A 22,863-nucleotide genomic window follows, 5' to 3' on the forward strand; every position below is an offset into this window, starting at 1 on the left:
TTCTGAACCTGACCCTTCTCTGATGGAAACTCAGTCGTTTCTCTACTCACCTTAAAACTGTAGCCCTGGTCCACCAGGAACCTCTGTCTCTTTGCAGAGTAGGCCATCTCCTGTGTATCCTGAGACACCAAGGAGTAGAAGAAAGCATTGTACTCCTCGGCCACCATCCCTGTGAGACACCACAACACTCAGAGCAAACTCGTGAGAATCAGGCAGAACGTAACAAATGAGTTTCATAAGCTCTGTGGTTTCTAAACGGATGGGCTAGCTTCAAGCACCTGACTTGCAGCTATATTAGAATCTGTTCTAACTGAAGTTACAAAAATTCAATAAAAATTGAAAGAACTGCGGATGCTGTATAAATCAGAAACAAAAGCAGAAATTGCTGGACAAGCTGAGCAGGTCTGGTGACCAGACCCAAAACGTTAACTCTGATTTCTCTTCACAGATGCTGCCAGACCTGCTGAGCTTGTCCAGAAATTTCTGTTTCTGTTACAAAAATTCAAAGTGCTGGAGAAACACACCCAGTCCAGCAGCATCTTTGGACAGAATAAGAGTTAACACTGAGTCAAATGATTCTACAGACATAGAATAGAACATAGAGCACTACAGCGTAGTACAGGCCCTTCAGCCCTCGATGTTGCGCCGACCTGTGAAACCAAACTGAAGCCCATCTAACCTACACTATTCCATTGTCATCCATATGTTTATCCAAAGACCATTTAAATGCCCTTAAACTTGACGAGTCTACTACTGTTGCAGGCAGGGCATTCCACACCCTTACTACTCTGAGTAAAGAACCTACCTATGACGTGTCCTATATCTATTACCCCTCAATTTAAAGCTCTGTCCCCTCGTGCTAGCCATCTCCATCTGAGGAAAAAGGCTCTCGCTGTCCAAGCTATCTAATTCTCTGATAATCTCATATGTCTCTATTAGGTCACCTCTTAACCTTCTTCTCGCTAACAAAAACAGCCTCAAGTCCCTCAGCCTTTCCTCATAAAACCTTCCCTCCATACCAGGCAACATACTGGTAAATCTCCTCTGCACCCTTTCTAATGCTTCCACATCCTTCTTATAATGCGGTGACCAGAACTGTACACAATACTCCAAGTGCAGCCGCACCAGAGTTTTGTACAGCTGTAACATGACCTCATGGCTCCGAAACTCAGTTCCTCTACCAATAAAACCTAACACACCGTACACCTTCTTAACAACTCTATCAACCTGGGAGGCAACTTTCAGGGGTCTATGCACATGGACACCAAGATCTCTCTGCTCATCCACACTACCAAGAATCTTACCATTAGCCCAGTACTCTGTATTCCTGTTACTCCTTCCAAAGTGAATCACCTCTCACTTTTCTGCATTAAACTCCATTTGCCACCTCTCAGCCCAGCTATGCAGCTTATCTATGTCCCTCTGTAACCTGCAACATCCTTCTGCACTATCCACAACTCCACCAACTTTAGTGTCATCTGCAAATTTACTAATCCATGTCTAGGCCTCATGTCACTGAATGTTAAGTTAACTTGCCAAACTCAGTGTCACAAATGATGTGAAAGCTGCAGTCTTAGAGTAAGCCCATAGAGAGAGTTCAGATGCACACATAACACTTTTTTAGTCCTGGCACATCCAGATGTGAGCTGTGGTGAACAATTCAACAATTCACTGGTGCACGAAGCTCAAAGAATACTCAAACATCAGTGCAAAAGATAAAGTGTGCACATATCTTCAACCACAAGTGCTGAGTGGGTGATCCATCTCAGCCTCCTCCATTGGTCGTCCAGCATAACAGCTACTGCTCTTCAGCCAATACAATTCAATGCAGGTGACATCAAAGAATGGTTGGAGGCACTGGATATCACAAAGGTGATGGGCCTTGACAACATTCCATTAGTCATGCTGAAGATGTGAGCTCCAGAAATAAATGCAGCCCTCATTAAATTGTACCAGTAAAGCTGCAACAGGGGCATCAGTGGCAATCTCTCTGCTGCACAAAACACAGGTCAAATCTCAATGTTGTCAGGGGGTAATGCCACTGGGCTAGTAACCCAGAGTCCCAGACTAATGCTCTTGGGACATGGGATCAAAAGCACCATGGCAGGTGTTGAACTCTGAATAAAAATCTAGAATAAAAATGTTAGCCTCACAGTGATCATGCAAACCATTGTCGATTTGTAAATACCCATTCTGTACACAATTGTCCCTTAGGGAAGGAAGTCTACCATCTATCCTTGCTCCTTAAACAGCATTTCCCAAACCCACGTCCACTTCCATCTAGAAGTTCATGTGCAGAAGATATATGGGAACCAAATGAAACTGCAGATGGTGTGATCAGAAATAAAAACAGAAATTGCTGGTAAAGCTCAGCAGGTCTAACAGCATTTATGGAGAGATATCAGAGTTAACATTCAGGTCGCGTGACCCTTCCTCAGATACATGGGACCACCATCCCCTGCAATTTCCCATCCACCATCCTGACTTGGAAATATATTGCCATTCCTTCAGTGTTGCTGGGTCAAAATCCTGGAACTCCCTCCCTAAGAGTATTGAGAGTTACCTACAGCATACGGACTGGAGCAGGTCAAGAAGGCAGCTCACAACCTCCTTCAGGGATTAGGGACAGATAGTAAATGCTCATCTAGCCAGTGGAGCTTGCTTCTCATTAATGAATTGAAGAAACCCACCCCTGCACACTGGCAAGCAAGCCCCCTCACCCACCTTTCTTTGCCCGCAGGACTCTGCCCAATCGCTGGGCCTCCTGCCGCCTGGATCCTCCATGTGATGATATCTGTATCAACACATTGGCTTCAGGGAGATCGAAAGAGGTGTCGCCGACCTATCAAAGATCAGACTATTAGAGTCACTTCACATTCACCATCTCACCAACAGCATGCTGTTCACCAACACGGGGCACCAGCTACATTTCACACACCCAGCAGCACCCACCCCCAGCAACACACCCATCAGCTCCGAGCAGTAACACCCAGCTTCTTTCCCCATTTACCTTGGAGATAAAGATGGTGTTTATTTTTGGGTTGTGAGTGAAGTTCTGCAGAATCTGCATCCTCTCCCCCTGTGATGTTGGGCCGTAAATGTAAGGTCTGAAATTGAAATATACACAGGGACATGAGTAATACTAAACCTCAGCCCATTACTTCACTTTAGCCCAAAACCACAAATTACCTGAACAGCAGAAAGCACAACTTGCTGGGGATTCTTGCAACAAAGGCAACCTGAAATACCAGCCATGTTTAAAAACCAGCAGAAAGAACCCCATCCAATTTCCACCTTCCCTCAGTGAGAACCCTGCCCAATTTCCACAACTCCCAATGAGAACGCTACACAATTTCAACTCATCGACCACCCCCTCACCAAGTGAGAGCCCTGTATAATTTCCATAGTCTCATCTCCCGCACCCACAACCCCAACACTTTCAACACAACCCTCATACCTCCAGAGGTGGCAAATGGAGTTTAATGCAGACAAGTGTGAGGGGACGCACTTTGGTAGGAGTAACTGGAAGGCAAAGTACAGGGCTAATGGTAAGATTCTTGGTAGTGTAGATGAGCAGAGAGATCTCGGTGTCCATGTACACAGATCCTTGAAAGTTGCCACCCAGGTTGACAGGGCTGATAAGAAGGCATACAGTGTTTTAGCTTTTATTAATAGAGGGATCGAGTTCCGGAACCAAGAGGTTATGCTGCAGCTGTACAAAACTCTGGTGCGGCCGCACTTGGAGTATTGTGTACAGTTCTGGTCACCGCATTATAGGAAGGATGTGGAAGCTTTGGAAAGGGTGCAGAGGAGATTTACTAGGATGTTGCCTGGTATGGAGGGAAGTCTTACGAGAAAAGGCTGAGGGACTTAAGGCTGTTTTCATTAGAGAGAAGGTTGAGAGGTGACAATTGAGACATATAAAATAATCAGAGGGTTAGATAGGGTGGATAGGGAGCGCCTTTTTCCTAGGATGGTGACGGCGAGCACGAGGGGGCATAGCTTTAAATTGAGGGGTGAAAGATATAGGACAGATGTCAGAGGTAGTTTCTTTACTCAGAGAGTAGTAAGGGTATGGAACGCTTTGCCTGCAACGGTAGTAGATTCGCCAACTTTAAGTACATTTAAGTCGTCATTGGACAAGCATATGGACATACATGGAATAGTGTAGGTTAGATGGGCTTCAGATTGGTATGGCAGGTCGGCACAACATCGAGGACCGAAGGGCCTGTACTGTGCTGTAATGTTCTATGTTCTATACCTTACCCATCCTCACTGTCATATCCAAAGGCCATCTCTTAAGCCTTATTAACTCTCTGGTCACAACATTTTAGCAAGATAGATTTCATATTGAGCCAGATTTTTTGAGGCTGTACACAGAGCTCACTCAACCATTAGCGAGTTTTGAGAAGATTGAGAAGATCAAACCAGCGTCTACAGGAAAACAACACATACGGACCAAATACTGAACTACAGGAGCAACCATCCCAAGACCTACAAACGAAGCTGCATTAGAACATTATTTCAACGAGCCACCACACACTGCAGCACAGAGGAACTACGCAGAGCAGAGGAAAATCACCTATACAGCGTATTCAAAAAGAATGGGTACCCAATGAACACAGTCCGCCGATTTCTCAGCAACAAACCCAAACAAACAGACAAAACGGGCTCAGAAACCATAACCACTCTCCCCTACATCCAAGACGTTTCGGAAATGACTGCCAGACTACTCGGACCTCTTGGCATCAGGGTAGCTCACAAACCCACCAACACACTAAAACAGCAGCTAATGAACTTAAAAGACCCTATACAGACAACAAATAAAACGAATGTCATCTACAAAATACCTTGCAAGAACTGTGACAAACACTACATTGGACAAACTGGCAGAAAGCTAGCCACCAGGATACATGAACATCAACTAGCCACAAAACGACATGACCCACTATCACTCGTATCCTTACATACAGATGAGGAAGGACACCACTTTGATTGGGACAACACATCCATCCTAGGACAAGCCAAACAGAGACACGCACGAGAATTCCTAGAAGCATGGCATTCCAACCAGAACGCCATCAACAAACACATTGATTTGGAGCCAACCTACCATCCTCTGAGAAAAAGAACAGGAAATGACATCACCAACATAGGAAATGACATCACCAACCCAAGGAAACCTAAACAGATAAACAGAAAGCAGGACATAACACCAGCGCTTCATTGGAGGCTCACTCATGATGTTACTTAGAATGGTACGAAACGTCTGAAAACTAACCTTCCAGCTCAGCGAGCAAACTCACATCCAGTCACTCAACCATTATTTGGGTATTGAAAATAAAGTCTACTTTGAACAAAGCTTTTCATCTTGCACTCATCAGGATAATTTGAGAGCAGTCTAGTGTGAAACAGGATCAAATTTTATATGATATTAGAAAAAGGTGCTCATTCGTTGGCAAGTTGACTCTGATTGGTACAGGTGTCATACAGAATCTTCCAGTTAGATGATGACTGACAATTAACCACCATGCTTTGTTTAAATTTAAACCAGGCAGCATGACTCAAATTGGTTAAGGCATTGCCCTAAGGAGTGAACCATAGAATGGCTATCTTCTATTTTGTTAACTTGAAACAGAAATAATATGCACATGCCCATTCTGTCTGCCAGAAGTACAGCCTTCTGTATTATTGATATTACTCCCAGCTATTACTTACTTGTTCAGTTTGATTGCATACTCTTTGAGCGCGAATACGTTGTCTGCAAACACTATGATCTTGTCATTCCTCCGCTCATGGAAGCGAATCAAGAACTGACAAGCTCTGAACTTGTTGGGGTTCATCACATAAAGCAGCATCCGTTTCTTTGTTCTAATTGCGACATATTCTCTGTAAAACTCGGGTGACATTGGGCACCAGACCTACACAACACACCAAGTGGACAGAAGAAAAGTCTTGCATTATATAATGACCAGTGACATCTCAAAGCTGTTTACTGGTTTTTCTGAAGTGCGGTCATTGCTGTAATACAGGAGAAGCCTCAGCCAGTGTATGCTGAACAAACTCCCACAGTCTGCATTTTGATAACAACCAGATTTTTTGTTTTTGCAATTTTGATTGAGAGCTAACTTTGAGCAGGGCACTGGACAGAAAATCACCTGCTTTTCTTCAAAACAGTGCCATGGGATGTCACACATCCATAACAGCAGTGAGCTAGGGCCTCAGTTTAACTTCTGATTTGAAGTGGCAAAAAGACAGCACCAAGTCTCGACTTCCAAATACCTCCACCTATAATCAGCAACTGCATACATAGCAGCTTTCCATAAACAGGAAAGAGGAATCTAAAAAGTTTGGAGGGGTGGTAGAAGAGTGCTCAAAGCCATCAGTGCTCATCCTATTGCTTAGACAGTGCAGCCTTGAGCACAGACTGACACAGATTAATGACAGCGGTCGCCCTTCTACAGAATGTTGCTAAACCAGACAGGGTGCAGAATAGATTCATCAGAACGTTGCCAGAACTGGAGGGTTGAGTTATAGGGAGAAGCTGTACAGGTTGGGGCTTTTGCCCCCTGGAGCATCGGAGGCTGAGGGGTGACCTTATGGAGGTCTATAAAATCATGAGGAGCATGGATAGGGTGAATAGTCAAGCTTTTTCTCTAAGGTAGGCAAGTCCAAAATTAGATGGTATAGGTTTAAGAGATAGTAGGAACTGCAGATGCTGGAGAATCTGAGATTACAAGGTGTAGAGCTGGATGAACACAGCAGGCCAAGCAGCATCGGAGGAGCAGGAAGGATGACATTTTAGACCTAGACATTAATTTTCTGAAGGAGGGTCTAGGCCCGAAAAATCAATCTTCCTGCTCCTCTGATGCTGCCTGGCATAGATTTAAGGTGAGAGGGGCAAGATATAAAAAGGACTTGAGGGGTAACATTTTCCACACAGAGGGTGGTGCGTGTATGGAACAAGCTGCCAGATGAAGTGGAGGAGGTACAATTATAACATTTAAAAGGCATCTGGATGAGAATGTGAATAAGATGGGTATACTGAGATATGGGCCAAATGCTGGCAAATGAGACTAGGTCAGATTGCGATGTACAGTTGGAAGTATGTAAGGGTCTATTTCCGTGCTGTATGACTCTATAACCAGCTACTTCACAGACAACGAGCATTTCTATAGTGCCTTGGGTACCCTCAGCACATCCAAAATGCTTTGCAGTCAATGGAATACAATGAAATTGAACACAGAAACAGGAGTAGGCCATTCAGCCCCTTGAGCCTGTTCTGCTATTCAATGAGATCATGGCTGATCTGTGGCCTAACTCCATCTACCTGCCTTTGGCCCATATCCCATAATACTGTTGTTTATCAAAAAATTCTCTCTCTCAGATTTAAACTCAACAACTCAGTCAGCATCCACTGTCATTTGTGGAAGACAGTTCCAAACCTCTTCCAACATTTGCGTGTAGAAGTACTTCCCAACATCTCTCCCAAACACTCTGGCCCTTATTGTCAGACTATGGCCCTAGTTCTAAAATTGCTCATGACTGTCATCATGTAGGAATTGTGTAGCAGCCAATTTACACATAGTTCCCGTAGACAATAGCAATGCTAACTAGATTATCAGCTTGCACATTCTCCAAATATGTCTCATACACTCAGTCAAATTCTCACCCAGTTAGCCTCAATTCACATATGGCCATCATCAGTTGCTTAGTTCCATTTGGCCTCAGGCTTCCCTGCCAAAACCCATTAGATAATGGCACCTGGAGTAGGACCTAAACAAAGAATACAGAAGGTGTGTTACCCACTGAACCCTGACTGGCAATCTCATCACATCCTCAGGGCAAGTTGACACCATCACACTGAAGTGTGGTCATTGTTTTGTTAACAGAAGTGGTGGCTAATCACACCAAGGCTCTGTAAACAGGAAGTGAGCTGTTAATTTACTTTGGTGACAGTGTTGAAAATTTTGGCCCAGGAGATCAGGAGAACTCATTTTCCTTTCATTACTATCTGTCGATCTGACAGTCCTGCACCAGCCCAGAAGAGATTCAATGAACGTGTCTTTCTGCTAGCTTTTTATAATGCTGATCTCAATCCTTTCTCCTGATGGAATCAACTCTGGGTGGGAGGCAGCTCAAATGTGTGAGGTGCCCCTTATTACACTGGCCAAAGAATTAACCTTAAAAGGTTATCAAGGGAGGTGCCACAGTCAGTTCAGCCATAATCTTATTCAATGGCAGAGCAAGCTCAAGGAGTCAAATGGTCTAGTCCTGCTCCTAATTTACAAGCTCCTATGTCTGTCTGTATAAAATTCATGGTCAAACATCAAAGGGAAGGAAACCTTATGTCCTTATTCAGTCTGTACATCTGTGTGACTCCAGTCCCACATCAACACCGTTCAGAGTTTGAACTTCCATCAAATGTTCCCTAGCAAGACATTCAGTTGAATCAAGCAGTCCTTTGCAGCCACACATTCTCAGGGTAACTAGGGGATTGGCAATAAGCTCTGACCTTGCTTGCGATGTCCATCTACATCCTGAGTGTGAATGAAAATAAAGTAGCAACTGGGTGACACTGACTGTGAACATAGTGGAATACAAACTCCAGCTCTCTGTATTATTAGTCCCATAACACAATTATTCCACAACTGAACTGACCTGGATTACACTAAAACAACACCCGGATAACAGTCTGCACATACCTCAGAAAAATTACTTATAGTTTGTTCTCGTGAGGTCATGAGATTCCTGGGATGACGGTTATTTTATGAGGAAAGGTTGAGCAGGTTGGACCTGTACCCCAGTGGAGTTGAGAAGAAAGAAAGGTGATCTTATTGAAACCTATAAAATCCCAAGGGAAACTAGCAGGGTAAAGGTGGAAGGATTCCTTTCTGGGAGAGACAAGAATAACACTAAAATTGGGCCCGTGAAGTCAGAAATGGGTGTATTTATTGTAGGGAACAAGGAAATGGCAGAAGAGTTGAATAGGTACTTTGGATCTGTCTTCACTAGGGAAGACACAAGCAATCTCCCAGATGCAATAGTGGCTGAAGGGCTTAGGGTAATGGATGAACTGAAGGGAATTTATATTAGGCAGGAAATGGTGTTGGAGAGACTGTTAGGTCTGAAGGCTGATAAGTCCCTGGCACCTGATGGTCTGCATCCCAGGGTACTTAAGGAGGTGGCTCTAGAAATCGTGGACGCATTGGTAATTATTTTCCAATGTTCTATAGATTCAGGATCAGTTCCTGGGGATTTGAGGGTAGCTAATGTTGTCCCACTTTTCAAGAAAGGAGGGAGAGAGGAAACAGGAAATTATAGACCAGTTAGCCTGATGTCAGTGGTGGGAAAGATACTAGAGTCAATTATAAAAGATGAAATTACGACTCATTTGGATAGCAGTAACAGGATAGGTCAGAGTCAGCATGGATTTACGAAGGGGAAATTATGCTTGACTAATTTTCTGGAATTTTTTGACGACGTAACTATGAAGATGGACAAGGGAAAGCCAGTGGATGTAGTGTACCTGGACTTTCAGAAAGCCTTTGATAAAGTCCCACATAGGAGATTAGTGAGCAAAATTAGGGCATATGGTATTGGGGGAAAATACTGAGTTGGATTGAAAATTGGCTGGCTGACAGGAAGCCAAGAGTAGTAATATACGGGTCCCTTTCGGAATGGCAGGCGGTGACCAGTGGGGTACCGCAAGGTTCAGTGCGGGGACCGCAGCTGTTTACAATATACGTTAATGATATAGATGAAGGCATTAAAAGTAACATTAGCAAATTTGCTGATGACACAAAGCTGGGTGGCAGGGTGAAATGTGAGGAGGATGTTATGAGAATACAGGGTGACTTGGACAGCCTAGGTGAGCGGGCGGATGCATGGCAGATGCAGTTTAATGTGGATAAATATGAGGTTATCCACTTTGGTGGCAAGAACAGGAAGGCAGATTACTGTCTAAATGGAGTCAAGTTGGTAAAGGGGAAGTACAACGAGATCTAGGCGTTCTTGTACATCAGTCAATGAAAGCACGCATGCAGGTACAGCAGGCAGTGAAGAAAGCTGGCCTTCATAACAAGAGGAATTGAGTATAGGAGCAAAGAGGTCCTTCTGCAGCTGTACAGGGCCCTGGTAAGACCACACCTAGAGTATTGTGTGCAGCTTTGGTCTCCATATTTGAGTAAGGACATTGTTGCTATTGAGGGAGTGCAGCGTAGGTTCACAAGGTCAATTCCCGGAATGGCAGTACTATCAGATGTTGAAAGACTGGAGCGACTGGGCTTGTATACACCTGAGTTTAGAAGGATGAGAGGGGATCTGATTGAGATGTATAAGTTTATTAAGAGATTGGACACTCTGGAGGCAGGGAGCATATTTCCACTGATGCGTGAGTCCAGAAACAGAAGACACAGTTTAAAAATAAGGGGTAGGCCATTTAGAACAGAGTTGAGGAGAAACTTCTTCACCCAGAGAGTGGTGGCTATAGGGAATGCTCTGCCCCAGAAGGCAATGGAGGCCAACTCTCTGGATACTTTCAAGAAAGAGATGGATAGAGCCCTTAAAGATAGTGGAATCAAGGGTTATGGGGATAAGGCAGGAACAGGATACTGATTGTGGATGATCAGCCATGATCATAATGAATGGTGGCGCTGGCTCAAAGGGCCGAATGGCCTACTCCTGCGGCTATTGTTTATTGCCTATTGTCTATTGCCTATTGATGGGACATGGGTTAAAAATAAGGAGTCTCCCATTTTAAGGTTCTCCAGATTATCACTATTTTCTCTCTGAGGATTGTTAGTCTGTGGAATTCTCTTTTCTAAATAGTGGTGGGAGTAGATTATTGAATGGTTTTTTTAAGTCTGAGTTAAGGGGTAGAAAGGAAAGTTCAGGACACAATCTATTCAGCCATAGTCTTATCAAATGGGAAAGCAGGCTCTAGAAGCTCAATGCTCCTGACTTGTATGTTTGCAAATTAGCTCTCCGTAATGAGGGAACAGACCTCAGCATACTTCGCATTGCCAATGTCACTGTATTTTTGGGTGCGACCATCCATAACTTTCTAAGAAGGTTCTTCAGGGGCTTATGTGGTCTAATGTGTGGGATGAGAGCCACTTGCTCGTCTAATAAGAAAAGTCCTGTGAATTAAATTAGATATACTTTATCATGCCTCCTCAGCTATGTGTAAGTTATAAAACTCGGCTCTACATTACAAGGACTGTTGGGAAGATCAGATCTCAGGTCTGTCTCCCACATGCTGCCAAGTCCATATTACTGTATCTCAGTGGGTGGTGTTTACGTATGCAACCCAATATTAACCCTTTCATTTCTATATAAACTGTACTGACTCCTCTAACTGTGTGTGGAAGACTCACCTCAGCACACTGCACTTTTGCAATGTAACCACTGTTCTGCAGCTCCATCCAGTTGGCTTCAAAGAGTTTTGGTCCAATGAGGAAATTCAGGTCGACAATTTTGTCATCTTCCCGGACCAACGTGGCTGTCAGGCCCAGTTTGCAGTGAGCTTGTACAATGGTCAGAACACGACGGAACATTTTTGCTGGAACGAATGAACAATTTGGATCATCTGTATCAACACAGAAGCTGAGTACATATACATCAGTCAGTGAATAAAGCAGCACACTCAGGTTCCTGGTGCTAGAAAGGATCACAATGCCAACTGATCACTGCACAAGGTTAAAATACAGACTAAAGCTTCCCAAACACTGTCCGTAACTAATATTCCCAGGACAGGAATAGCACAGGGTTAGATATAGAATAAAGGTCTCTCCTCATTGACACAGAAAGAAAGAGATATGAGGTCGTGCAAGCAGGAGATCTGTAATATTCCGAGCAGCTGACACGCTTGTTTTAACACAGAGTGGCAGGAGTCTGGAACTCATCACCTGACAGGCCGGTTGTGTCAGAAATTTCTCATAACTTGCAATGCCAAATCCTCCAAGGGCTAGAAAATAGGAATAGCGCAATCAGACATTTGTTGACAGGCACAGACATGATGGACCAAATAGCCTCGTTCTATGTTGTAAACAACAGTCATCTGTCCCCATTATACAAAGCATCCCCAAAGCACTCAATGCTTAAATTTCTGTGCAGCATTCCCACAGAAGAGAGTGAAAACTGCTGCACTCAGTTACTTTGCACTGATCAAAATGCTGCTTTACTGCAGACATCATCCTTTGGCTGTAGCTGCCCTTTGATGGGCTGTGCCCTGTACCACTGTCATTACCTGGAATTGTGTGCACCTCATCAAGCAGCATCAAACCCCATTCCTGACTTTTCATCCACTCCATCACTCGCTCTGCTTCCCAGGACCGTTTTGTCGTGTGCCCCAACATTGAGTACGTGCTGATGGCAATCGAGCAACCAATGGGCTTGTCCTTGGCATCTGAGGTGAAGCGGCAGATTTGGCTATCGTCAATGGTTGACCACATTTTGAACTGAGACTTCCACTGCTCCACAGACACAGCAGAGGTACAGAGGACGAGGCATCTCTTCCTCACCGTGCAGGCTGCTGTCACTCCAACCAGAGACTTGCCAGCGCCTGAGGAGACAAGACAATCCACGTTAATAAATCCAGTGATTCAGAACTATCAGCAGATAAACTACATCATGCAATATTTCATAGCACCTCCGCACATCACAAACCCCGGTAATTGCTGTATTTGCAGAAACTGGTCATGCTGGTATTTATTCTCCACTTGAACACCCTCACATATTACGTCAGGTAACTCAGAACTTTATTGTGGGCATAACAGACAACTTGCAGATTATACACGTGATAGGCCAGAGAACCTCTACTTCACGATGCTTGTTCAGGAATAAATAGTGACCAGGACCTTTGGATTAATAGCCAAAAGCCACAGGGATACTTGGCACATATATGGAATTAACCCAGCCCGACAAAAATGCACTGTCAGAGGGACAGCGCCGAGGGAGCGTCGCGCCGCCAGAGGGACAGCGCCGAGGGAGCGCCGCGCCGCCAGAGGGACAGCGCCGAGGGAGCGCCGCGCCGCCAGAGGGACAGCGCCGAGGGAGCGCCGCGCCGCCAGAGGGACAGCGCCGAGGGAGCGCCGCGCCGCCAGAGGGACAGCGCCGAGGGAGCGCCGCACCACCAGAGGGACAGCAACAAGGGAGCGCCGCACCGCCAGAGGGACAGCGACAAGGGAGCGCCGCACCGCCAGAGGGACAGCGACAAGGGAGCGCCGCACTGCCAGAGGGACAGCACTGAGGGAATGCCGCACTGTCAGAGGGTCAGTACTAGGTCAGTGCCATACTGCTGAAGGTGCCATCATTCATAAAAGAGGTTTGACTGAAGAATTGCCTGTTAGTGACTGAAATTGGGAGGGATTGGGATTTGTACTTGGAAGGATGAAATTAAAATAGAACTTCCTCATGAGACACTCAAATTTTCAAATTGTAAAGCAGGGCTCCTGATTAAAATAGCCAACTGCGATCTATACAGCCAGCAAGACAAGCAGACAGAGAAGGTGACAGTCCGAACAGCGCCTGATACTTACCACAGGGAAGGACAATAACTCCTGACCTGGCACGGCCGTTTCCAAACATCTTTCTTAAGCTCTTCTCCTGATAGGGCCTTAGGACGGCTGTGGGCTTCAGATCAATGTTAACATCTGGGTTGATGGTATCATTCCTGAAGTCGTACTCTGCCAGTAACGGGTATTCCATGTGAATACACCGTTTCTGCAGCTCCTCAATCATTTCCTATGGGAACATTTTGTTTAGAAATAGACTCCTCCAGACTAGAAGACCATGAAAAACAAAGGTGCAAACAAGAGTGGAACGCATTTCACAGTGGGGTGCATCACATTTACAGTCTGGGGTCAGGCTGGCCTAGCCCAGGCCAACAGAAAAGAGATATTTGTAGTGACAAGTTTCACAAGACAGTTTCCATTGGAAACAAGAACATTGGAATTAAATATGGTACAAATGGGCAGGAAGTGCATCCAGAATCAAGTAATTTAAATTTAAATTTAAATTGATACTGAAGCCTTGAGAATAAATCTAATAATCGCTGGTTCAGTCGAATTGCCTGAGCACTGCAGAGCCGAGACCCTCTAACTCAACATGGATACAACAGAACAAAGAATTGCTGATGTTCGAGACCTGGATTAAAAGTAGGAAGTGCTGGAGAAACTCAGCAGGTCTGGCAGCACTGGCATTGGAACTGGAACTAAAACTAAACAGTCATTTCTGACTTGAGACGTCAACTCTGCTTTTCTCTCTATAGATACTGCCAGAGCTGCTGAGTTTCTCCAGTATTGTCTACGCTTGTTTCAAACATAGATGTAAGCCGATCTTCTGGTCACTGCATGTTAGTTGTGATTGGTTACATTGAGATTTACAATACAGAAATAGGCAATTCATATAAACTCCTCTATGCTGCTGATTCTGCCTTGAACAAGCTCCAGTCGCCATTATCTTGCCTCATCCAACCAACGTAAACTTTAAATCCTTTCTCCAGTGTGTTTACCGAGCCTTTCACTGAATGTTATTAATATTGTTCTCCTCAATCAATCCTAAGTTCCACACGTACACCATTCTCCTGAATACCTAGAGGAATTATTAGGTAAACAAAGTTATAAATCATCACCTGCTTCACTTCAAAGGACACTGTCTGCAGTTCCTCCTCCTCCTCCTCCTCTTCCTTATCCATTTGTTCGTAGAAGTCCAATAAGTCTGCGGGAACATCTGTTTTACCGGGTACGGGATCTGTACTCTGTGACGTTGAAGCTGCTCCATTATTCTGCACAGCTTTGGACATCTGTGGAACAGAAGGCTGTTTGCGATTGTTTGGACAGGATCCCACAATTCCAATTCTTGACAAGCCTCAGAGATGCCAAAAAATGACCATTTTAATGGAAAATTTACCAAAGTGTAGATAATTGAGGCAGGCTAAATTCAACATCAGCTGCCAATGCCACATAAGACAGGCCAATATATTCCCAAGTCAGGGTGGTGCTAAGCGCGTTGAGTGCAGCACCCATTCAGGTAAGTGGTAAGTATTCCATCACACTCTTAAGTGGGCGGTATTTGGCCGGGTTAGATTTATCCTGCTTTTTGCATGCAGGCCACATGTGGGCAATTTTCCACATTGTCTGGTAGACACCAGTGTTCTAACTGTACTGGAACAGCTGGAATAAAGAAGAAGCAAGTTCTGGAGCACAAGTCTTCAGTACTATTGCCGGAAGGTTTCAGGGCCCACAGCCTTTGCTCTACCCAGTGCCTTCAACCCTATCTTGGAATTACACACAGTGATTTGAATTGGCTGAAGGCTGGTATCCATGATGCTGAAGATTGCTTCAGCCTTATCGTTTTCAGTGGCATGTTGGTCTCTGCCTTAATTGAGGACGGAGTCTCATTGTGCAGTGAGTAGTTTCACCACTACTTACAATTGGATCTGGCAGGACCAGAGAGCTTAGATCAATCGGTTGTGGGATCACATCACTTGCTGCTAAAGCTGTTCTGCAAACAAGTAGTCCTATTTGACACCTCATCTTCAGGTATGCCTGGTGCTGCTCCTGGCGTGCCCTCCTGCACTCTCCATTGAACCAGGGCTGATCCCCTGGCTTGATGGTAATGGTTGAGTGGGGGATATGCCGGGCCGTGAGGTTACAGACTGTGCTGGAGTACAATTCTGAAATATTGACGGCCTACTGAACCTCATGGATGGCCAATCTTCAGTTGCTAGATCTGTTTTAAGTCTGTCCCATTTAGAATGGCAACAGTACCACACAACATGTTGGAGAGGACCCCTTTGTGAAACACCTACACTCAGTTCACTACAAATAAATGCACCTCCCAGTCGCAAACCATTTCAACTCTGCCTCTCACTCCTTGGATGACATGTCCATCCTGGGCCTCCTGCAGTGCCACAATGATGCCACCTGAAGGTTGCAGGAACAGTAACTCATATTTTTCTTGGAACCCTGCAGCCCAATGGTATCAATGTGGACTTCACAGCTTCAAAATCTCCCCTCCCCAACCACATCCCAAAAGCAGCCCAGCTTGTCCCCGCCTCCCTAACCTGACCTCCCACCTATCCACCCCTTCCACCTCAAGCCCCACTCCCATCTCCTAAGTATAGACCGGTGAGCCTGAGGTTGAGGGGGGACCTGATTGAGATCTACATAATCATGAGAGATATAGACAGAGTGGATAGCAAGGAGCTTTTGTCCCCAGAGTGGGGGACTCAATTACTAGGGGTCATGATTTCAAGATGAGGGGGGAATATTTTAAGGGAGATATGCGTGAAGTTATTTACGCAGAGGGTGGTGGGTGCCTGGAACATGTTGCCAGTATTTGGTCCATATCCCTGAAAACCCTTTTAATTCATATACCCATCCAGATGCCTTTTGGTTGTAATTGTACCAGCCTCCACCCACTTCCTCTGGCACCTCATTCCATACATACACCCTGCATGTAAAAGTTATCCCTTACGCCCCTTTTAAATCTATCCCCTCTCACCCTAAATCTATGCACTCTAGTTTTGGACTCTCCTACCCGGGGAAATGATCTGGGCCATTTACTCTATCCATCTCCCTCATGCCGAGGGATGACATTCATGTACATTAATGATGATGTGTACATTTAATGAGAATGTGTACAGCAATGATCTTGACTTGCATGTCAAAGATATGATCAGTAAGTTCACAGATGACATTAAAATTGTGCTGTAAATAGTAAGAGGAAAGCCTTATTACAGATATCAATGACAAACAGAATTTAATCTGTAGAGTGTGGTGATGTATTTTGGGAGCACTAATAAGGCAAGACTACACAATGATTGGAAGGACCTGATGAAGTACAGAGGATTTGGGGGACTTTGGTGTGTATTCAAGGATCTTTGAAGGCAGATGGGATATTTGTCTTTATTAGCCAAGGCATTGAAAATAACTACAAGGAGTTTATGATGGGGCTGTATAGAACGTTAGTTCTGGAGTGCTGTGTGCAGTTTTGATCACCACACTATCAAGAATGTGATTATGCTCGAGATGGTGCAATAGAGACTCACTATAGTGTTGCCTGGAATGGAGCAGTCCCGCGATGAAGACAGACTGGATAGGCTGGAGCCGTTTTCCTTAAAGCAGAGAAGGCCGAGGGGGACCCGATTGTGGTATATAAAGCTATGAGTGGCAGAGATAGGGACAAAAACATTTCCTCTTAGCAGAAGGTCAATAACTAGGGGAAATGGATTAAATGTAAGGGGCAGAAGGTTTACAGGGGATCCAAGGGTGGAGGGTAAATGCAGCTGACTGCCTGGAAGAGTGGTAGAGGTGGGAATCACCACCATTTCAAAAATATTTACAATACTTACGTAACACCATAAAATAAAAGGCTACAGGCTAAGTACTGGAAAATGGGACTAGAATAGATAGCTGCTTGTTAACTGGCAGAAACATGAGGGTCTCTTTTGGTGCTGTACAATTCCAACCCATTCTGTACTTGTCCTGGGAGTGTTTTACTGGGACAGTGTAGAGAGAGCCTTACACTGTACCTAACCTGTGCTGTCCCTGTCCTGACAATGTTTGATGAAACAATCCAGAGAAATTGCCAAGAGTGCATCGGCAGCAGTATTCCTGATTGACCTGGTCAGGTCCTAAAGGACATTGTGGCTAGTCTGGGCCTTGGGTAGGTGGTGAGGGAAGACAAAAGGGGGAACATGTAGTTGACCTCATCCTTGCCAGTCTGCTGACTGCAGACACAGCAAATGTTTTATTATCCGGAATCTATGGGAGCAGGAGTGCGCCAGTTGACGTTGTCTGTATGCAACCAGAGTCAAAGAGGGATAGAGGGATAAACAAAGAAATTGTTTCGATGGATTTTCTGGGCAATGTGATCTTTGCATGTTCTTCAAATTTCCAATGTTGAATTAATCAAGATCTGGAATCGTCAATAACCTTCACCCAGTATTACAGCATCAAACCAGCAAAGGATATCGACTTACCAACATGGCAGATTTACTGGAGACTGTACCCATAATGAGTTCAGTTTCGTCACCTTCTGCTGTCCTCAGGCGACAGTTCCTTATGACATCATCCTGCAACAACTTCTGGATCACATCGGGATGTGTGCTTTCCACAAAATATCTGTCCATTAAGGAAATCTCAGTCAAACCAAACTATTTTCACACAGACTACTACCTCAAACTGGATAATTTGGTGCAGCACTGTTTTGTTATTGATCCTCATTACAGTGCGGCACAGCCTCAGTATCGACCCTTGACATCAACTCATCTTCTCATACCAATTCAGAAAACTGTACTTTGGTGGAGGCTATTCACCCCATCACCTCCATGCCAGCAACAAACATCTAATTACACTAATGCCTTTTCCACCTCTTACTAGAGCCTTGGGCCGTGGCAATACAAGTTACTATGTAAACACTGTTTCAATGCTGATTCAACCATCTTTCACGGAGTGAGATTCAGACTCCTCGCTGAGAGATCATTCTCAGTTTAAAAAAAAATCCACCTCAACTGTATTACTTAAATCTATATTTCCTGGTTATTCAGTATTCTACTAATGGAAAAAGCATCTTTCTATCCACCCTACCTATGAACTCAGACGGCAGATTTCCTTCCCTAAAGGACATTAGTGTGCCAGATGGGTTTTTACAACAATCGATAGTTTCATGTCCATCATTAAACCCTTAATTAGTTGAGGCCAAACCAGTTTTCACGTAGTTCCAGTATTATATCCCTGCTACTATATTTGATACTTTGGTTTAAATAAAGGCAAGTATTAAAGGACCAGACAGGGTAAATGTAGGAAGGATGTGAGCCTCTGGAATCCTCTGTCACAGAAAGCACTTGAGGCCAAAACAGTGAATGCTTTCAACGATGATTCAGATTTAGTTCTTAGGGCTAAACAGTGCAGGAAGAAAGCAGAAACCAGGTACTGAGTTAGCTGATCAGCTGTGGTTGCTCTGAATAGCAGAACAGCCTGAATGTCAAATAGCATACCCCTGCTCCAATTTTCTGTATTTTTAAGTATCCCGTATCCTGTATCCCTTTTCAGCGCCACCCTTAGGGATATATGGAAATGTACACCAAGATCCCTTTGATCTTCAGCACTTTCCAGAGTCCTACCATTCATTGTGGATCCCTTGCTTTGTCAGTCCACCCAAGCGCATTGGCTCTCACTCTTCTTGTTTGAATTCCTTATTCCACTGCTCTGCCTAACTGAACAGCCACCTGATATCCTCTTGCAATTTAAGGCTATCGTCCTCCCTATTTGCCAACTCACTAATTTCCACCTCATCCGTAAAGGCCTTGATTTTACCCTCTACATGTAAGGCCAAAAGAATAATGCACAAAAGAAGGTGCTGATCCGCAGCACCCATTCAATCCTGAGCTTTCAATAGTGCAGGAGTCCCCCAGCACTGACCCTCTGGCAGCGTGGCGCTCCCTCAGCACTGACCCTCCGACAGCGTGGCGCTCCCTCAGCACTGACCCTCCGGCAGCGTGGCGCTCCCTCAGCACTGACCCTCCAACAGCGCGGCACTCCCTCGGCACTTACCCTCCGACAGCGCGGCACTCCCTCCGCAATGACCCTCCGACAGTGCGGCACTCCCTCCGCAATGAGCCTCCGACAGCATGGCGCACCCTCAGCACTGACCCTGGTTGCTCTCTGATCAGCTAACCCAGGCCCAGTCTAGCCACAATATCCTTTAGGGCCTGACCAGCTCTATCAGGAACACTGCTGCTGATCCACTCTTGGTGGTTGAAATCCCCTACCAAGAGTACGTTTTGCACCCTTGCTAACCTCAGTGCTTCCTGCGAGTGCTGTTCAACATGGATTATCACCAATTAGTATTATTAGTCATAGAGTTGTACAGCACGGAGAGAGACCTTCGGTCCAACTTGTTCATGGCGGCCAGATATCCCAGAAAAATTCAGTCCCTTTTGCCAGCATTTGGCCCATATCCCTGTTAATCCTTGCTACTCATAAACCCATCCAGGTGCCTTTTAAATGTTGTAACTGTACCAGCCTCCACCACTTCCTCTGGCAGCTCATTCCACACACACAGCACCCTGTGTGAATAGCTTACCCTTTAGGTCCCTTTTAAATGTTACCCCTGTCACCTTAAACTTACACTTTCTAGTTTTGGACTCCCGACCTTGGGGAAAAGACCATGGCAATTTACCCTACCAAACCCCTCAGGTTGAGGGACGACAGTAACGTACATTAATGATGACATATCCAAGTCATGAGAATGTGTACAGTAATGATCTTGACATGAATGTCAAAGACACAATCAGTAGGTTCAGAGATGACGGTGCAGCATACACTCAGTACTGACTCTATGACAGTACAGCACTCCCTTAGTACTGACTCTCCAACAGTGCAGTAAAGGTCAGGATATTACTAAAAGAAAAACTTGAGAAAGAATTTATGAGCATATCCTACCTGTTGTGTTTCAGGACCAATTTCACCTTGCCGTAACTAACAGTGCACAGCTGTAGGAACAAACACAACAAAGATAATTCACATTCATCTTTCCACCTGAAAAATTTCATTCCCCTTCCCTGCCAGTTCCCAGGAGGGGGCCCAACCTGGCCTGGATAAGGCAAGTGGTTCTAACGACACATCCGCCCGTTTAACAGTCTGTCAACCACTGAGTCCCTGTTGCAAACTGGTATACACATATTGCGTGTGAGCTAGGCAAGATTTCCTGATACTTTAAATCACTCCATTGCTTTGGTTGAGCTGTGTTAGAGGGATGAGATAAAGACAGATTGTTGTGAAAACACATGTCAAACTGAGGGAGTAATTGTTCCAAAGAAGTCTATTTGGTTCAAAACATTAACTTGGTCTTTTGCTCCACATTTTCTGTTTTCTTTTCAGATTTCAACTTTCTGCTTTTATTGTATCTTGATATTGCTTATCGGATGTACGAAGACCTTCCTGTATGTGTAAAATATACAGTCAGCCCAAGAATATGATGGCATAGTGCTTCTGACATTAGACTCACAGCACCAGAGTCTGAACACTCCAAGTCCCAATATGACAAGCTGGCGAACCGAACGTAGTAAACCTACTGTACAGGCATCAGGTAAATTACCACATAAACCTTGGGCTGTCACACAAACCCAAGTGGCTCACTAATGTCCTCCAGTCGTCACATAGTCTGGTTCACGCTCTCCTACTTCATAACATGAAGTCCGGAGCAACTGACACTGGGTGGCAAATACCCTGCCAAGCCAGTGTTGTGAACTCAGCAACTAGTACTGAATAGACACAAAAACAGAAATTGCTGGGAAATCCCAGCAGGACTGCCAGCACCTGAGGAGAGAATTCCAAGTTAATATTTCGGGTCCAGCGACCCTTCTTCAGAACTATCGATAGTGAAACATTGAAGAAAGGTATCTGAATCCAAAATGTTTACTCTGCTTTCTCTCCACAAATGCTGCCAGACTTGTCGAGTTTTTCCAGCAGTTTCTGTCTCTGATTTCTATTATCTCAGTTCTTTGGTCTTTTTGTTTAGTATTAAACAGATATTCACCTTAATGAACTGTACGATCCCTTCAGGAACTGATGTCTTGCTCAGTTTCTGCAGATACTCGATAATATCACTTGTTTGTAGCCCGACACTGACGGCTGCGTACAAGGAGTATGCTGTCAATTTATACTCATGCGTGTGTGTGGGTCTGCACACTGGCTCAGCAATGGCTACCAAGAAGTCTTGTGCATATTTATAAACCGGAGAGAAGGCTTCAAGGAAAACGTGTCCATCTGGAGCCTAAAGACAAAATTTAAAAAGCACAATTAAAACATCCCATAAATGAGTTAAGAGATAACAATGTGTGGAGCTGGATGTACAAAGCAGGCCAAGCAGCATCTTAGGAGCATAAAAACTGACGTTTTTGGCCGAGGCCCTTGATCTGATGAAGGGTCTAGGCCCGAAACATCAGCTTTTGTGCTCCTGAGATGCTGCTTGGCCTGCTATGTTCATTCAGCTCCACACTTTGTTATCTCAGATTCTGCAGCATCTGCGGTTCCCACTATCTCTGATCATAAATGAGTTAAGCTGTGTATGCAACTGTAACCACTGAACCAGAGGAGGGTTATTCTGTTAACTGTGCCTGCGCTGGTGCTTTGAAAGTAATAGCCACTTAGTCCTCTAGTCCCTGACCCTGTCAATGTCTTCAAGTATTTATCAAACACCGTTTTGAAAGTTTCTATTAAATCAAACTCCACAGCAAAAAAACCTGCTCTACTAAAATGCTGCATTTCACCTCTCCTGCCATTCTTCACTCATTATCTTCAATCTGCGTAGCTCTGGTTATTAATTCTCCTACCAATGGAAACATTTTTCTCTTTACTTATCTGATCAAGACCCTATAAAGACATTTTTTCCTGTAAATTTAACTGGGGACTAGAACGGAAAAAAAATTGTTTTAAAACAAGGACTGCTGCATGTTTCTTTTAAAGCAAGTGACCCCACACTCACTGCAAGCACAGTTTACACAGTCCTGATGAAAGGACCTGACCCAAAATGTTAACTTTCCTGCTCCTCCGATGCTGCCTAACCTGCTGCACTCCTGCAACTCCACACTGTATCAACTGACTTTTAGCATCTGCAGTTCTTGCTATCCTCCTGTTTACACAGCTGTTGCCTCTAGCAGTAGTCGAGGAACGTCCATTTGTTGAAGTCCATATAAACCATATCAACTGCACTGGCCTAATCAATATACTTAGTTACTCTTTCAAACAACTCACTTAGTCAGGTAAGATCACTCTCTAACATCCACACTGACTATTCTTGATCAATTCTTCTTGTTAAAGTATTGATTAATCGTGTCCTTCAGAATTTTTT

At 44.6% G+C, this 22,863-nt stretch overlaps 1 protein-coding gene across 2 annotated transcripts in view; it reads right to left on the reverse strand.

The window, feature by feature from the left end:
• ercc3 (excision repair cross-complementation group 3) overlaps positions 1-22,863 on the reverse strand; it is a 34,426-nt gene that overhangs the window by 2,973 nt on the left and 8,590 nt on the right. The window contains exons 3-14 of one of the 2 annotated variants that reach the window (XR_009445970.1): positions 21,550-21,786; positions 20,454-20,503; positions 17,990-18,131; positions 14,636-14,806; positions 13,542-13,746; positions 12,251-12,565; positions 11,379-11,563; positions 5,719-5,921; positions 5,114-5,183; positions 3,011-3,107; positions 2,725-2,842; positions 56-169 (exon numbers count right to left, since the gene is read on the reverse strand). Coding sequence is in view for 1 of the 2 variants with exons in the window: in XM_059647591.1 (XP_059503574.1) it covers positions 51-169; positions 2,725-2,842; positions 3,011-3,107; positions 5,719-5,921; positions 11,379-11,563; positions 12,251-12,565; positions 13,542-13,746; positions 14,636-14,806; positions 17,990-18,131; positions 20,454-20,503; positions 21,550-21,786 (1,842 nt within the window). In the remaining variant the exon portion in view is untranslated. Of the gene's footprint in view, positions 1-50; positions 170-2,724; positions 2,843-3,010; positions 3,108-5,113; positions 5,184-5,718; positions 5,922-11,378; positions 11,564-12,250; positions 12,566-13,541; positions 13,747-14,635; positions 14,807-17,989; positions 18,132-20,453; positions 20,504-21,549; positions 21,787-22,863 lie in introns of those variants that run through there. The other variant, XM_059647591.1, reaches the window with a different exon arrangement.

This window comes from Stegostoma tigrinum, chromosome 7, assembly GCF_030684315.1.
Source record: "Stegostoma tigrinum isolate sSteTig4 chromosome 7, sSteTig4.hap1, whole genome shotgun sequence".
In the NCBI taxonomy this organism is placed as follows: domain Eukaryota; kingdom Metazoa; phylum Chordata; class Chondrichthyes; order Orectolobiformes; family Stegostomatidae; genus Stegostoma; species Stegostoma tigrinum.